The sequence below is a fragment of the Heloderma suspectum genome, chromosome 1, assembly GCF_057233095.1.
Source record: "Heloderma suspectum isolate Gila_16-S chromosome 1, 16-S_ref, whole genome shotgun sequence".
Lineage (NCBI taxonomy): Eukaryota > Metazoa > Chordata > Lepidosauria > Squamata > Helodermatidae > Heloderma > Heloderma suspectum.
In genome coordinates this window covers 440,784,723-440,800,003 of record NC_139458.1, presented here as the reverse complement: position 1 = coordinate 440,800,003, position 15,281 = coordinate 440,784,723, and the positions used below count along the sequence as shown (strand labels likewise).

Genomic DNA, 15,281 nt, shown 5'->3' with positions numbered 1-15,281 from the left:
AGGTCTCCTCCTAGAACAGAGGCGGCTTCCTTCCTCCCTTCCTGGAGAGCAGAGGGCGAGGGTTGGCCTCTCCCTGGGCCTGGGAGGCCAGCTGCCTCCTGCCCAGCCACTCCTGGCAAGTTCCTTTGGCGGAGGGGCCGTGCCGTGTGGCGGTGGCATCCCTTCCCTGCTGTGCCTCGGTGTCCTTTCTCTCCCCCCTCCCTCGGCCTGCCGATAAAACGTCTCTAACATGCGCGTGTTTCTACCCCAGAAGAGGGGAGCAATGAGTTCCAAGGAACCAGGGAGGGGAGGCGTACAGGGCCACTGGGCTCGGCTTTGGTGTCTGGCACTCGCCACAGGAGGGAGCTGCTGCAACGGGGCCTAGAGCAGCGAGGCAGTCGCAGCCATACCGGATCAAGGCAGCCAGTGGCGCCGCTCACCATTCTCTGCTCGCCATGGCCTCCGAGGACCATGGCCAGCTAGGCACCTGCTAGTCACCAGCAGCAGCCATGATCTGGGTCCCAGGTCAGGGCTCCCGCCTCACTTGGTGCCCAGCCACCTGAGGAGCAACAGGTGGGCCGAGAGCACCCCGCTCTCTTGCGGGTGCCTCTGGCCTGGCCTGCGCTGCTCCTCCGCCTCCTGGTTGGCTGGGGCAGAGCGCCTCCGTATTTCCCAGCCGTGGGCTGCTAAGGTTTGGAGGTTCCACGGAAGTGACAAGCCAGATCCAGGTTTGCTTACAAGGAGACTTTATTGAGTGCTTACAGTACACAGGCATGCCCAGTGGTCAGATCAGACAGCTTCTCTGAACCCAGAGCCAAGGAGTACAATGGGTCTTACACCATACATGTTAGCAGTGAGGCAGCATGACAGCAGCAAGCATTAATTAGCGTTCATCTGCAACTTTTCCAGCATAGCCTAACAGGAGGAAAACAAGCAGAACTTCCCCAGCACCTGTAAACAGAGCCTCACTTCTCAGGCACTTCCTAGGCCCTGATAAGATAAACGGTAGTGCATTAGCATGGAATGTGCTGAGGTGGCGATGTTGACCTTTGACTCATCTCACAAGCTCAGAGGCCCACTAGCAAGGAAATTGCACTTAATAATGAACCAAAGCTAAGTGTTGTGGATCTCTAGGCCCCCCTAAAACTACTCAGGTTACAGGCCCGAGGCGTTACATCCTCCCTCCTGGGTGGAGCTGCTTGCACAGAGGGCCAGCCTCAGGTTTGAGCCTTTTACTGGTCTACATTTGAGAAGTGGCACGCAGGCCAGCCCCCTCCCCTGCACCAGCAAGGGGAGAAGCCCAGGAAAAGCCACCCAGTATAGGCAGGTCAGAGAGCCTGGCTGAGCCCACCCCCCCGCCCAAGGAGCGTGCACCAGATGCAGCGCCTGTGCCCCAGTGGAAGACCTGGCACCTGGTGGGTCACAACCCCAGCAGCAGGTGCGGCTTCCGGCACGCAGCTCACACGATCCCATCGTAGCCGTGCAGCCCACACTTCCGGCCAGCCACCTGGCACCCATAGGTCAGTGCAGCGTGAAGAGGCTTCCCTGCCACGGAGCAGAGTGCCCATTCAGCCCCGAGGCAGGTGGGCACAGAGGGGATTGGAGGGGGCAGGATGGAGCCCCTGACCCCTCCCTCCTCCTGCTGTTTTGCAGCACGTTGGCCCCGTGCAGGCAACACGGGGCTGGCAGGGGAGAGAGGAGCGGCGCCCGCCACTCACCCGTGCTGAGAGCGAGGATCACGGCAGCGTTGAATGTGTCTCCGGCGCCCAGCGTGTCCACGACCGTCTCTGGGGGGAAGGCGTCTGAGTGCACCAGCAGCCCATCTGGCCCCATTGCGTCGGCCCCGGCCTCGGCCCAAGCACAGATCAAGGTGGCCCTGGGAAGGGAACACTGGGGTGGAGGGGGGTGGAGACTGCCTCCCGTCCCACTGACCCCGCGGCCGCTGGCAGGAGTGGTGCTGAGAGCAGAGGCCTGGCCGGCGGGGGGTGGGGGGTGGCGGCTCCTTTCTCTCTCCCGCCCACTGTGGGTGGAGCCTAGGAATGGCCGTGCCCAGCACCACTCCCCCCCACCAGGTTCTCTCTCGGAGGCGCTGGGCCTGTCGGTGAGCCCCTCTGGCCTGCGGAGGTCCCTAAACTGGCTCACGGAGCGCGGGACCCCCCCCCCGTGAGGCCCACCCACTCTCCACCCCGAGCCCGGCCCCCTGCCTTGGGGGCCCGGGGAGGAGACGGGTGGGTACCCCTGTCATCTGTGACCTGGTGAGGGGATGACTTCAGGGTCGTGGGGGCAGCTATGACACTCGCTCCTTAGGGATTCCTTCAGCCCTAACAAAAGGCAGGCAGAGAAAGGCAACAGCAAGGAGCCGCTCTCCAGCATTCAGTGGCCCTGCCAAATGAGAGGAAGCCCGGCACTGTGGCCGCCCCCCGCCCCCAAAAAGGACAGTCACCCTCAGTCCAGGCTGCTACCGGGAGGCCTCCACAAGGAGCCAAAGGGCAGCTGTCTGGGGCTCCCTGAGGAACGCCGGCAGCTGCCTGGGCTCTGGGTCCGCCTAGACCAGCGCTGCCGGCCCCCTCCGGGCTCTCGGCAGGAGCCTTTCCCAGCCCTGCCTGGAGATGCTGCAGCGGATGGGACCAGGGCCCTCCTGCATGCCAAGCAGGGGCCCTCCGCCCAGCCCATCCCCCGTGCCATGGTTGGTGCCCCCCACCCCTGGGGTTCCCTTGCAGCCTTCCTCAGCCTGGGAGTTATGGGAGGTGCAGTGCCCACACCTGGCTGGGGAGGCTGTTCCACACCGTTCCGCTGCTCCCCTTCGTGCAGGGGAGGTTCCCTGCAAGGTTCCCTGCAGGGGCCCAGGGAACCTTGCCCCCTCCCCCACTTACCCCAGCTTCAGACGCCCGAAAAGCCCCTTCACTGCCTCAGGGGCCGAGCCAAAACCAAACTCCTTGGCCACGTCCTTGCTGACAAACACCTGGAGGGGCGGGGGGGGGAGCAGCAGCAAGGTCACCACTGCTTCCCTGGGTCAGCCCTCAAAGCTCTGCATGGCGTCACCCTCCCTGTGCACAAAGGGGCGTGGGGGGCACACGGCCAGGCCACGATGGGAACCGCCCGAGCGCAGCCAGGGTGCAGAGGGCGAGAGGCACCACTCTGCGGCCACACAGAGCAGCCCGGGGCAGGGGCAGGCTGGTCCCCAGCACTGTGGCTTCTCCTTCAACCCAGGGCAGCCATGCACACGCCCCGGGCTCCCTCCCTACCACATCTCCGTGGGGAAAGAGCTGGTACAGGTCGGGCCTGGGCTTCTCCACCTCCACAGATGTGGTCACGCGCTCAGGGGCTGGGCAGGTGTGGTTGTGCTCCTCCACCCGTTGCAGCATCTTCACCTGTTCTGAGGCGTTCCTGCCCTGGGAGGGAGAGAAGAGCGTGTTCGGCTGGGGGGCAGGCACCAGACATTGCTCTTGCGAGCCCAGGCAGGGCTCGTGGTGCCCGTTCTCCGCTTCGGCTGCTAGGCCAGCTGCACCACCACTCGCCAGCCGGCCGCCGTCATCCATGCTTTGGGCACTTCTCGGCTAGATTATTGCGGCGCCTTCTGTGTGGGGCTGCCTTTGAAGATGGTCAGGAAATTTCACAGCTAGTGAAGAATGCTGCCTTCCCAAGAGCTAATAGGCCTAAGTTGGCACACTCTGAAGGATCCGCACTGGCTGCCCATCTGATTCCAGGGAACCTTTCCTCCCAGGCGAGCTCCCCCTGCTCACTGCAAAGAGTTACTAATGCTCTGCCAAAAATACCAGTTTATGTGGATGCAAGGATGGCCTCCATGAGGAGCAGGGCCTTTTTTGCCAGGGCCCTGGAACACTGGAATGCCTTCCTGTGGGAGGCCCTTGTGTCTCCTTCCTTGTCATCCTTCCAGAAGCCAGTAAAACCCTTTTCCATTGTGCTTTGGGAAGTTGGGCCTCCTTTATTTATTGGTTTTGCTTTTATTGTGTATTTGTGTGTTTGTTGTTTTAAGATCTGATAGCTATAATTCAATGTAGCACACCACATTGGGCATTTATATCCAAAAGTGGCCTAAAAACCTCAAATAAATGTCCCCAAATGTTCAAGCCCATAAAGGCAGGTGGGGGCGCCAACAGCAGTGGGCGGGTGGCATAGTGGCAGTGGCCGTCTTACTGGAGAAGCCTGGAAGCCAAGTGTGAGCCACAGGCCAGCTACTGTCGGGGAGGGGGAGGGTACAGTTTGAGCAGCACCTGGCCACAGCCGCCAGTGGGCAAAAAGATGGCCATGTGCCAGGGAAGCCTAATCTTGGCAGCTCCTGCCACCCCCAGTGCCCCTCATGCAAACAGATGGTGCAGGTTGGATCCCCCCGTCTCCCAGTCAGAATCTTGCTCACTCACCTCCCAGTGGATCCACTTGTATTGAGACAGGTTGACCTGCTCAAAATCAGCAGCTGTCACATCTGGCAGGTTGCTGTGTACGGAGGGGGGAACAAAAGTCTATGAGATGGATGGACACAAAGGCTTGATGGATCCCTCTCCCACCCAAGGTTATGAAAGAAACCTGAAGGCACGGAGCAGGTAACGGATTAAAAAGTGCATGCCTGTTTCAAAAGTACCAAGACATAACAATGCTAAACCTTTCCTCCCAACTACCCACCCCAGCTCAAACATGAGTTGCCATGACTGGAAGCCGAAGGATCCAGTCTAGCAGTCTGTTTCCACAGCCCCAAGACAGATGCCTTTGAGGCGCTCGTAGGCAGGGCAGGATGACAAGAGGGACCCTTTGGCATTTGTCTCCAGGCTCCAGTAAACAAGCAGACTGCCTCGGAACATGGAGGCTCTATTCCTGTCTTGTACAGAGGACTGACGAGGAGAATGTCAGTTTCTCTTTCCTGCTATGTGAATTGGGAGCAATTCATTGGCAACAGTAAGAACCAGACATGGAACAACCGATTGGTTCAAAATTGGGAAAGGAGTACGACAAGGCTGCATATTGTCACCCTGCTTATTTAACTTATATGCAGAGTACATCATGAGAAATGCCGGGTTGGATGAATCAGAGGTCGGAATTAAGATTGCCGGGAGAATTATCAACAACCTCCGATATGCAGACGATACCACCCTAATGGCAGAAAGCGAAGAGGATCTCAAGAGCCTCTTGTTGAGGGTGAAAGAGGAGAGTGCAAAAGCTGGTTTGAAACTCAACATTAAAAAAACTAAGATCATGGCATCTGGCCCCATCACTTCCTGGCATATAGAAGGGGAAGAAATGGAAGCAGTGACAGATTTTACTTTCTTGGGCTCCAAGATCACCGCAGACGGTGACTGTAGCCATGAAATTAAAAGACGCTTGCTCCTTGGGAGGAAAGCTATGGCCAACCTAGACAGCATAGTCAGAAGCAGAGACATCACCTTGCCGACAAAGGTCCGTCTAATCAAAGCTATGGTTTTCCCAGTAGTAATGTATGGCTGTGAGAGCTGGACTATAAGGAAGGCCGAGCGCCGAAGAATTGATGCTTTCGAACTGTGGTGCTGGAGAAGACTCTTACGAGTCCCCTGGACTGCAAGGAGGTCAAATCAGTCCATCCTAAAGGAAATCAACCCTGAGTGCTCATTGGAAGGACAGATACTGAAGCTGAAGCTCAAATATTTTGGCCACCTAATGCGAAGAGAAAACTCCCTGGAAAAGACCCTGATGCTGGGAAAGACTGAAGGCAAAAGGAGAAGGGGACGGCAGAGGATGAGATGGCTAGATAGCATCACGGATGCAATGAATATGAACTTGAGCACGCTCCGGGAGAGAGCGCAGGACAGGAAGGCCTGGCGTGCTATGGTCCATGGGGTCACGAAGAGTCGGACACGACTGAACGACTGAACAACAACAACATGGTATTGGGTTTGATCTACCAATCCCAAAGAGTTTTGTGTGGCAAGTGCTGTAATAGTGGAATGTTGGGGAGGAGGAAGATGGACAGGGGGAGCAGTTAAGAGATGGTTGGAAGGATGGAGGGAAGCGAAGCCTGATGGGGTGACAGGGTGCTGAGTTGGCCAGTAGGACCGGGAAGGAACTAGATGTGGAGAGAACTGTGGACAGTGAAGAACTGGATGTGGAGAGAATGGTGTGGGACAGGATGGCTGTGAGGAGCAGGTAGATCGGGAGGCCTGCAGCTACAGAATGAGACAGAGGGAGACACCGATCACCAGCTGTCTTGAAGAGCAAGATACAGCTCTCCAAAGACAAGGAAAGCCTGTAAGTGAACTGCTGCAACAGTTACAGGGTTATGAGAGATTATAGGGATATTAAAGTACTTTCAGTTTTGTGGTTAATGTTCATAAAAAATTGTAATTCTCTTAACATTTATAAATGTTGCTAATGTTGACCAGTGCCTGCTGGAATTTGTCCAGTACCTCTCTCAGATAGTCCTATAAAGAACCATGATGTTTGGACCACACATCTCTAAGTGGCTGCCTCTAAGCATGTCTCTGAACTGGACTGAGAAGCCTGGGCATCCATACTCCCAAATCCGGACAGTGGGGATGCGTGACGCACCCCACCCTGGCAGCTGCCCTCCAGCTGCTATGGCCCTTCTTCCTCCTGAACTTGCATGCCCAACAGCTGGCCTTAGGGTCTGGGCAGAAGGGATCTCAGAGTGCAATTCTAATGTGGCGGACCTCTTGGCTCATGTTCTCCAAGGTGTGACGGACTAGAATGGACTGATACGTGTGTCCCACCCGATGCGCTCACCCTCCACTCTGCAAACTCCAAGGGGGGACGCAACCCCCTGGGCAGCTGCCTTTGGCAGGGCTTTGGGGCCACTGGAGCTCTCGGTGCCAGCCTCTGGTCCAGCCCAGCCCGGGATAATGTCTCGGCCCTTGGCTCTTCTGGGGCAAAGGCACAGCAGTCTCTGGTCCTGTGCCTACTGCCTGCCTGGCAAGCCAGGGACGCTGCAGGCCTCCACGGAGAGGGGCTGAAGTGGAAACCTCTGGGAGAGTCGCTCCCTCTTGCCCAAGAGCCCAGCGCTGTGGAGCCTGACTGTGTCTATTCAGCATGCATGGAAATAAATGCTCTCCACAGCCAAAGGAAGTTGGATTTGGAGTGCACTGTAGAATTCTGATCTCCCTGTGGCACCGGGTGCTGAACAGGGCAACCAAAATGGTCCAGGGGCTGGAACAGCTCCCCTTTGAGGGAAGGTTACAAGGCTGGGGATCTTTAGCTTCAAAAAGGCGAGCGAGGGGCACATAAAATTATACATAAAATGTATACATAAAAGGATACGTGGTGCGGAGATAGTTTTTCTACCTCTTTCATAATACTAGAACCCAGTGGGGTCATCCCATGAAAACAAACCATGGCAGGACGTCTCCACACAGTGCAGCGTTAAACTAGGGAATTCAGAACCACATGGTACAGCAATGGCCCCCAACTTGAATGGCTTTAAAAGGAGACTAGAAAAATTCAGAGAGGTGAAGGCTATCCATGGCTACTAGTCAGGATGGTTATAGGTTGCCTCCAGTATTGGAGGCAGTTTGCCTCTGTGTAGCCATTGCTGGGGAACATGGGCAGGAGGATGCTGTTGCACTCATGTCCTGCTTGGGGACTCTCTGTCAGGGATCTGAACCTGTGTGAACTGAATGCTAGAGTACAGTGGTGTTTGGTCTGACCCAGCTGCAGCCAACGGGCTCCTCCTATGCTCTTAACACCTGTCTTTTTCTGCCGGGGATCCTGCACGCTGACAGCAGAGTTTGAGGGCTCCACACTGGGCAGCCCTTGGAGATGGAGATGCTCATCCTGCAAAGGGTTAATATTGGGCTCTCAGCCTCCATTTGCAGAGGCTGAACTCTACCCAAATGGGCCCATTTCAATGATTAACCACCAGAACCAGAGAGGTGGGACTGGCCCCCAGTACAAAGGCCACCACAGCTGCCTTGCAAAGTGCTGTGGGCGGCATCCTGGCCATGGGGATCATTAACCAGGCCATAACAGCCTGCTGGTGGGGCAGGGTGCATTTCTCCCAGCAGGTGAGAGAGGCCAAGGACACCCCGCCCCAGCCTGGAGGAGCTGACTTGCATCCTTCTCAAAGGCTGAGCCCTTCCCCTCAGCCTCCAACACTGAGAGGCCAGGATGGGGAAGGGGCAAATGGAGCCGCCCCCACCCGTGCCCCACCGCCTCCTAAGAAGGAGGGACATGATGGAGGGGGGACTACTCAAAGCCCTCTGAGGGGGAGAAGGAGGGGATTTCCCATTCCCCTTTTCTCTCCAACACAAGCATTGCCCCATTTCTTCCCAACAGCCCTTTTAGCTATTTGCAATTTCCAAAAAGCACAGTCAGAGGGTGGAGGCTGGTGTCTGCCTTCCTTGGTGGGGTCCTGGGCAGCCCCAGCCTCTCACCTGCTATGATCCAGAGCCCAGGTTTGGCTCCTGCTCTGGGCTGGAACACCAGCAACTCTCATCCCGTGAGCCAAAGAGGCTCGTGGGGGATCACAGGAAGTCACGAAAAAAACGCAGCACACAATTCCCAGGAAGGAGGATCAGGAATTAGCACTGGTGAAGTTGATTGGCTGCATTGGGCTGAATTAGCAATCTACCAAGAATTAACAGTGAATGAGATCTTGACTGTCCATGCAGGGATGTTCCCTTTTTTTCTCCCAGTGGGTGGCATCACTCCGGGGTACTGCACAGGGGAATCTACGCCCTTCTGAACCTGCTCCAGCAAGCCTCTCTACTTGGCTCCTAAACTGGGCCGTAAGCCAGAGGTTACAGACAAGTTCAGGTCTTGGGACTTGACACAGCATCTGTGTCTGTTGCAGCCACAGGGGTGCCCAATATTCCCTGATTTACATGTACTGGGGAGTTATGACCACTGTGATGTGGCTCTGAACTGCATTTTTTGTATTGTCTGAATGTATCTTTATGATTAGATCTCAAGGGGGGGGACCTGTTCCTGTGTTGTTTCTTAGTAGAAAATAAACACAGTTCAAAAAGGAAAAAAGATTATCACTACATGGGACCCTGGGCATCTTAGCTGCTCAGCCTCTGACTTACTGAGCAGCCCCCATCTCTCAGGCTCATGGCCTCCTGTCAGTAAAATGGGAACAGCAGTGAGCATGCAGGGCTGACAACTCGCCTTTAGCCGCTGTGTGGCAAGCAGAAATTTGGCCTGTGGGGCATTGCCCCCTGATGCCTCTGGAGCCCCTGCTTGCTGTGTTGCTGTTAAAGGCAGAAGGAAATGCCTTGCTAGAAAAAAGGGGCAACTTTGCTACTGAGTAATGACCAACAAGATAAAAACTACAATGCACTTTGTACATTCAACATGCTAGATTAATCATTAATATTAGGAATAATTAGTAATACGAGGAAGTGGGGTGGAAGGAGTGCATGCTAGATGTCACCTCACTCTTCATCGCTCCACCTGTTAGGCCCCTCACAGAGAGAAGGGAAGCTGTGACCTGCAGGGCTCCTGCTCAGGGCTAGTGCCTGAAAGTCCTGGCTCCCTGATTCTTACTCCCTGCCGGGGAACCCAGGAGTCCTGGGCCCAGGCAGCTCCCTTGCCTGGGAGCCAAGGCCAAAGGTGTCTGGTGCTCAGGGCCAAGCAAGGGCTTTGTCTGGAGCAGCAGTACAGAAGGGGCAGTTCAGGGCTGCCGCTTGCCATGAAGGGCAGCATTCCTGCCCCCCGCCCGCCCGCCCTCCTACAACGGCACAGGAGCCTGGGCCTCCTCGCCTCTGGCCAGCCCAACTTGAGTGGAAGCTGCCCCCAGAGCAGGCGCTGGAAGCAAGGACACCCCCTCCCGCCTCTGGCGCCGCCAGGAGCTTCCTTTGGGCCTGCAAGGCAGCTCTTGGAAGCACGGCTCAGGGGGGAGGCGGGGGGGGGGCGACAAGGGAGGATCACGTGCAGTGAAGCCCTGGGAGTAAATGTCCAGGCTGGGAAGCTGCTGTGCCTGCTGCTGAAATCTCACACAAGGGAGAAGCGCAGAGCCAGACGATGCTACTGGGCCTCCCAGCAGGCTCCCACAGCTGCAGAGCGCTGCCTATTTGCTCAGGCGGCCATGCACGCGCACGCGCGCCCGTGTGCGCAGCCCTTTCCCGATCTAATCGGCCTCTTCAGAGCCCTGCGGTGGGGAAACAGCCTCCATCTAGAGCGCCGCGGGGCTAACAGCAGCTGGGGGGGGGGGGGGCGGTCGGGCAGGAGAAGATCCCGCGCCCCGCCCACGCGGCTACAGAACCCTCTCGCCCAGCTGTGAGGAGAGCCGGGGCCTCCCCGCGCCTCGTGCAGCGTGGCCCCGAGTCTCCCTGGCCCTTGAAAGGCCTCAGCGGGAGCGGCGGAGCAGCGGCCGCCCGCTGAAATCGGAGCAGCCGAGAAGGGCGGCTGAGCGAAGCGCCCCGGGCGGGAGGCGCGGCTGGTCGACGGCCCCTCCGCGCCCTGAGTCGCGCCCGGCCCCTGCCCATCCTTAGCAGAACAGATCACGCAAGCGCGTTAAGATGCAGATTAAATTGCGCAAATGCGCACGGGGCGCTTAATTTTTACAGCAAAACGCCAAAGGCGGTTTGTGGCACCCAAGACTCTGCTGCTTTCGCTGCATCGGGCGAACAGGGCGGCCGCTCCGGCGGTTCACACCGGCCCCCGAGCTCGGCTCTTCGCGGTGTAGAACGTGCCCCCTTGCCCCCGAATGTGTTTGCTTTGCCTTTACGGGGGGGGGAGTGCTGCCCAATTCCCAGAATGCCTCTCTTCGCGCCAAGGGGAGGGGCCGGCTCGCTCTGCCGCCTCCAGACAAGCCCGGGGGCTCCGGGGAGGCTCTGAACAGGGCAGGGCTCTCCTTCCCCCCAAGCGGAATGGAAGCATTAAAAGCTCGCGCCCAAAGGGCTGTGCGCGCGAACGTGGCCCTGGCGAGATCCGTGGCAGCGCCTGGCGGGCTGCCGGGGCCTCCCTGCCCCCCCCGCCGGCCGGGCGCAAAAGGCAGCGAGCTCTCTGGCGCCCCCCACTGGCAGGGGGGGTCGAGGCGGCGGCAGCCGCGCTGGGCCGGGCCTTACGTGTCATAGAGAGTGACTGTCCGGGAGCCGTTGCGGCAGTTGACGAGGCAGCAAGCGCACGGCGTCTCCCCGCGCCCCTGCCAGACCACGTGGGCGACATCCACGCCGCGGCGCTGGAAATCAGACAGGATGAAGCTTGGGGCCGGGGGGAGAGAGAGAGGTTAGGGCTCCGGGCGAGCGACGCTCAGCCTACGCACCTCGCAGCGTGCAGGATGGTGCGGGTGCCTGTGGCCGAGTTGCTGATCACCACCGAGATGGGCAAGGCGCAGGCCGGGCGCACGGCCACGTGGGCGAGGTCCACCCCGCAGCGCCGGAAGTCCTCGCGGACAAAGCTGGGGGGGCGGAGAACAGCGGCATGGGGGCTCTCAAGGCAGGCGCGCGGGGCCCTCCAGCCAGCAGGAGCGCCGCTGCCGGCTCGCGGGGGCTGGCGCCGCGGAGAGCCCGGCGCGGCAGGAACCGCCCGAGGGAGGCAGCAGCTCCTGAGCGGCAGGCGCGCCCCCCCCAGCAGCCTGGCCCCCGGCCGGGCGCCCTCCGGCTCCAGCCCAGCCCAGCCGACAACCCTGAGACGGCCGAAGAGCCGCGTCACCTCTGCCCCCCGCCCCGCCGAACAGAGGCGAACCGATGAGATTCCAGCTGCGTTAAGGCGAGGCGTGAGGCCACGGGAGCGCTGGAGGCGGTGGGCCCGAGTGCGGATGGCGCCAGCCCCGCTTTCCCTTCGCTACAAGCGGCGTGCTTGGGGTCCCCATCATGCGAATAACGCAGAATCCCACTTCCAAATACTCACAGCTAGTTTCTAGAAACCAGAGGTGCAGGGGCATCGTGGGAATGCCCCACCCCCTCGCCTCGAATAAAGCGTGGGGTTGCCTTTCAGCTGCGGGGCTGCTCAGAGATGACTCAAGGCATTCTGTACATGCACAGAAGCACGTGCTTCTTTACTCTCCCCCACTGCCTGAAGCCAAGCGCCAGGACTCTTACTGGGCCCTGGCTCAAGCAAGGACTGCTCCTGACTTGTAATACATGTGTTCGTCTTTAATTGTGCAAGACTCTTTGATGGTTTTGTATTTATTATTGCTTTTTCATTTCATATTTTTCAAAGCTGAGTCCCATCATTGTACTGGGCTCCAGAGCTGAATTAAGCCAAGTACATCTTAGCAAAACCTAGGCAAAATCTGGAAATCATGTAAGACAGCAAGGATGAAATGCTGAGTCCCAGCGGGACTTGTGGCTCTGAGCAACACACTAGGACCAGCTCTCCCTCCAGAGTCAACAATGTGCGGTGTGGCTAGAAACCAGTTTGCTTTAGGTTTCCTGGAAAAAGGTTGGTTTGGAAAATATTCTGCTGCTTTAAGGCAACTGAGATCTGATTCAGCATGTCTGAGTTATATTTAGTAGACAGAGGGAAAAGTATGCTGTTAAAAGTAAGTTAATTTCATGTGCTATTTATCTCAAATTTTTCCTAGTCCAAAATAATTGAACTGAAATTTGGGAGGTGGGGGTGGGAATCAGTGTAGCCCCTCTGCCTTGGGAGTCAGGCTTTCCTCCAAATAAACCGGCACTGGATTGCACAGCTAGTGCGGTTTAGTGGTTGTGCTCAAACAAATGTTGTAGCAATTTCCAGAAGGGTAACACTTGCAGCAAAAAAGCAACGACCCAAGAATCTTGTCGCATGCTGAAGACTAACACATTTATTACAGGATCAGCTTCCATGGACTCTAGTCTACTTCATCAGATGCAAGAAGCTTTCATGGGCTGGAGTCCACGTCCTTCTTCTGCCTGGTCTTCCACTGTCTCACCCGCATCCAGCCAGCACTTTGCTGCCAGAACAATCCCCCTGTTCTGAGGGTGTGACTCAGGCACTCCTGATATCCTTCCCCTGGTTTCCTATCCACTCTTGGATCCTACATGACAGTCTTGTCCTTGCCTTCAAAGCCTCACCCCTACTGACCGCTCTGCACTTCTATCCCAATACGTCCCTCCCCGTGGCCTTTGCTCATCCAACTCCACCACCCTCAACCACACAAAGGTCTCCTGCTGCCCAAAACAACTCCCTCCATTTTCCGTGGCTACCCTTAATGCCTGGTACAGCCTCCCAGAACATCTGATGTGGCCACCTCCTATCTTTCTTTTAAGCCCCTCCTCACATCTCATTTTTGGGGTGAAGCCTTTGGATCATCCCCCAGTGCCTATGCCTTATTTTTTTGGTGGGCAACTTGTGGCCGTCCAGACATTTTGGCCTATAACTCCCATCAGCCCAGCCAGCACAGTCAGTGGTGAGTGATCACGGAAGTTTTAGAGCAAAACATCTGGAGGGCCACAAGGTGCCCATCCTGTAAGACAAAGCATGTGCAACTGAAATAATCCTATATGCACCCGCACACCCACGGCCCCCTCCGCTTCCCCCGTCCTCTGTTGCTTCACTGTATCTAGCTCAGATTATAACCTTGCTGCAGCAGTGACCCATCATGCCTATTTTTTGTATAGTGCCATGTGCCCAGAGGGTGCTAATTTAAGGAGGAAAATGACATATATTCCCGCCAGTGTCAGAGGCACTGCACGCCAGCTGCTGGGGAACATGAGTGGGAGGTCACTGTTGCCCCCATCTCCTCCTCCTCCTGGGCTTCCCAAGGCAGCGCTGGACCAGAGAGGCCCCTTGGGTCTGATTCAACTTCGGGGCTCCTGCGACCTTCACATCAGATGCATGGAATGTTATCTTCATTTGACAGGTACGGGTGGAACACACGTGCAATGCGCGTGCACACACAGAAACGCTGGTGAGCTGTGCAGTCAAAGGGCAAGGAATGCAAAAAGCACTGTTTGTGACTACTCGGTTAAATGTATGCAAGATAAGCACAGCTGATCATTCACAGTAGCAGTAATTGGCGATAACGCTGCCAATCTTAGCACTGTAATGTTAACTAACTAATTTAGCCACAGTTTCCATTCTCCACCCCCAATATACAAAACACACACCGCACCTGCCCGCTGAGGGTAGCACTTCATGCACACGAGGAAGAGCAGTCCAGGGAAGCTTCTGTGATAATACATTTATTTTGCAATCCTAAACCTATTTACCTCACAGTAGGCCCCACTGAACTCAATCGGACTTACTTCTGAGTAGACCTTAGCACAGCCGCCGGCAGGCTTCCCCCACCCCAGGGCGGGCACAAGCCGGCTTCATGGCAGGGACGCAGGAAGGATGAGCAAAGGGGGCCGGCTCCGGGAGGGCAGGGCGACGGAACCGCCGCCACCCTGAGGCCTGGCTGCGGGGGCGCCTTCCGAGGGGCCCAGCGGCACGCTGCCACCGGGGCGCCGACGCTCGCCTCGCCAGACTGGGCTCTGTTGCCTTGACCCTCTTAGCCGATTGCCCCGGGCGTCGCCAAAGCGCTGCTGGGCAAGGGACCCGCCCGGGGGGGAGCGCCCCGCGTCGGAGACCCCCGCAAACTGAGAGCGGCCCTGCTGGTAGCTGCTCCCGCCCCCCATCGCTTTTCTCCACCAGGCCAGCGGACGGAGGCATCGCGCCCGCCGCGCCCCGGCCGGTCCGGCACTTACTCCGCAGCGCTGCCCGGAGCCAGCGAGCCCATGAAGGCCGACGGCGCGCCCAGCAGGGCCAGCACGGTGCAGGTGTTGGAGGCATTCCCCCCGCGCTGCCAGCGCTGCGACAGGCACCTGCAAGCAAGCCAGGAGGGAAGCGAGCCAGGCCGGAAGCGCCGGCGCCCGCCCGCCCGCCCCGGCCTCCCTGCTCAGGCAGGCGGCGGCGGCGGCCCTTCGCTCCGCGCCCAGGCCAGGCGCCGGGCCGAACCCCGGCAGCGCTCCGGGGCTCGCGAGCGGGGGGCCGCGGCGGACGAGACGGCCAAGGCCCCAAGCTCTCCCGGCGGGGCCCGGGCTCCCCACGGGCCGGCTCCCCTGGGCGCCCTCGGCCGCCTCCCCGCCCGCCCGGAAGCAGGCTGGGGCGGGGCGCTGCTCCGCGGGACGGAGTCGCGCCAGGCGCCCAGGCCGGGGCCCCGCTCGCCCCCGCGCCGCCGGCGGCCGCCGCCATCCCCGGGCGCCGCGCCTGCCTGCCTGCCTGCCTGCCGGCCGCCCCGGCGGCGGCGGCGGCGCAGAAGCGCGGACCTGGTGTCCGAGTCCTCGGCCGGGTAGCGGTCCACCACGCTGATGATGTCCAGGCACGCGAGGCCGACGCACAGGACCCGCTTCTCCCCCATGGGCGCGCGCGGCCTTCGCCCCCGCGTCCGGCGGGCCCCTCGCGCCAGGCCCGGGCGCCCCGCAGTCATTGGCCGCGGCGCGCTCCGGCCT

At 58.7% G+C, this 15,281-nt stretch overlaps 1 protein-coding gene and 1 long non-coding RNA gene across 7 annotated transcripts in view; one reads left to right on the top strand and one right to left on the bottom strand.

Moving 5' to 3' along the window:
* Positions 1–6,402, top strand: part of LOC146360418 (uncharacterized) — a 15,825-nt gene extending 9,423 nt beyond the window's left edge. The window contains exon 4 of the long non-coding RNA XR_014788078.1: positions 4,988–6,402. This is a non-coding gene — a long non-coding RNA (uncharacterized LOC146360418). The remainder of the gene's footprint in view (positions 1–4,987) is intronic.
* KHK (ketohexokinase) lies at positions 704–15,281 on the bottom strand. 6 transcript variants are annotated; one of them, XM_084836047.1, is made up of 8 exons: positions 15,099–15,281; positions 14,538–14,654; positions 11,186–11,320; positions 4,362–4,434; positions 3,225–3,371; positions 2,853–2,941; positions 1,698–1,855; positions 704–1,524 (listed from the first exon to the last, which is right to left on the bottom strand). In XM_084836047.1, the coding sequence occupies exons 1-8, from the start codon at positions 15,257–15,259 to the stop codon at positions 1,439–1,441; spliced, it is 966 nt and encodes a 321-aa protein (XP_084692173.1). In that variant the 5' UTR covers positions 15,260–15,281; the 3' UTR covers positions 704–1,438. The 6 variants fall into 6 exon arrangements, with proteins under 6 accessions (XP_084692173.1, XP_084692355.1, XP_084692088.1 ...); XM_084836229.1 differs by having other exon boundaries at positions 705–1,524; positions 3,276–3,371; XM_084835962.1 differs by lacking the exon at positions 11,186–11,320 and adding an exon at positions 10,989–11,123 and having other exon boundaries at positions 705–1,524.

What these genes read in the sequence shown, in the direction of transcription:
- KHK (XM_084836047.1), bottom strand. Translation starts at nt 15,259, where the DNA reads ATGACTGCGGGGCGCCCGGGCCTGGCGCGAGGGGCCCGCCGGACGCGG. An exon ending in GCCGAGGACTCGGACACCAG is followed by an intron (nt 14,655 to 15,098) that starts GTCCGCGCTTCT and finishes GCTTGCTTGCAG; the next exon opens with GTGCCTGTCGCAGCGCTGGC. An exon ending in TTCGGGCGTCTGAAGCTGGG is followed by an intron (nt 1,856 to 2,852) that starts GTAAGTGGGGGA and finishes TTCCCTTCCCAG; the next exon opens with GGCCACCTTGATCTGTGCTT.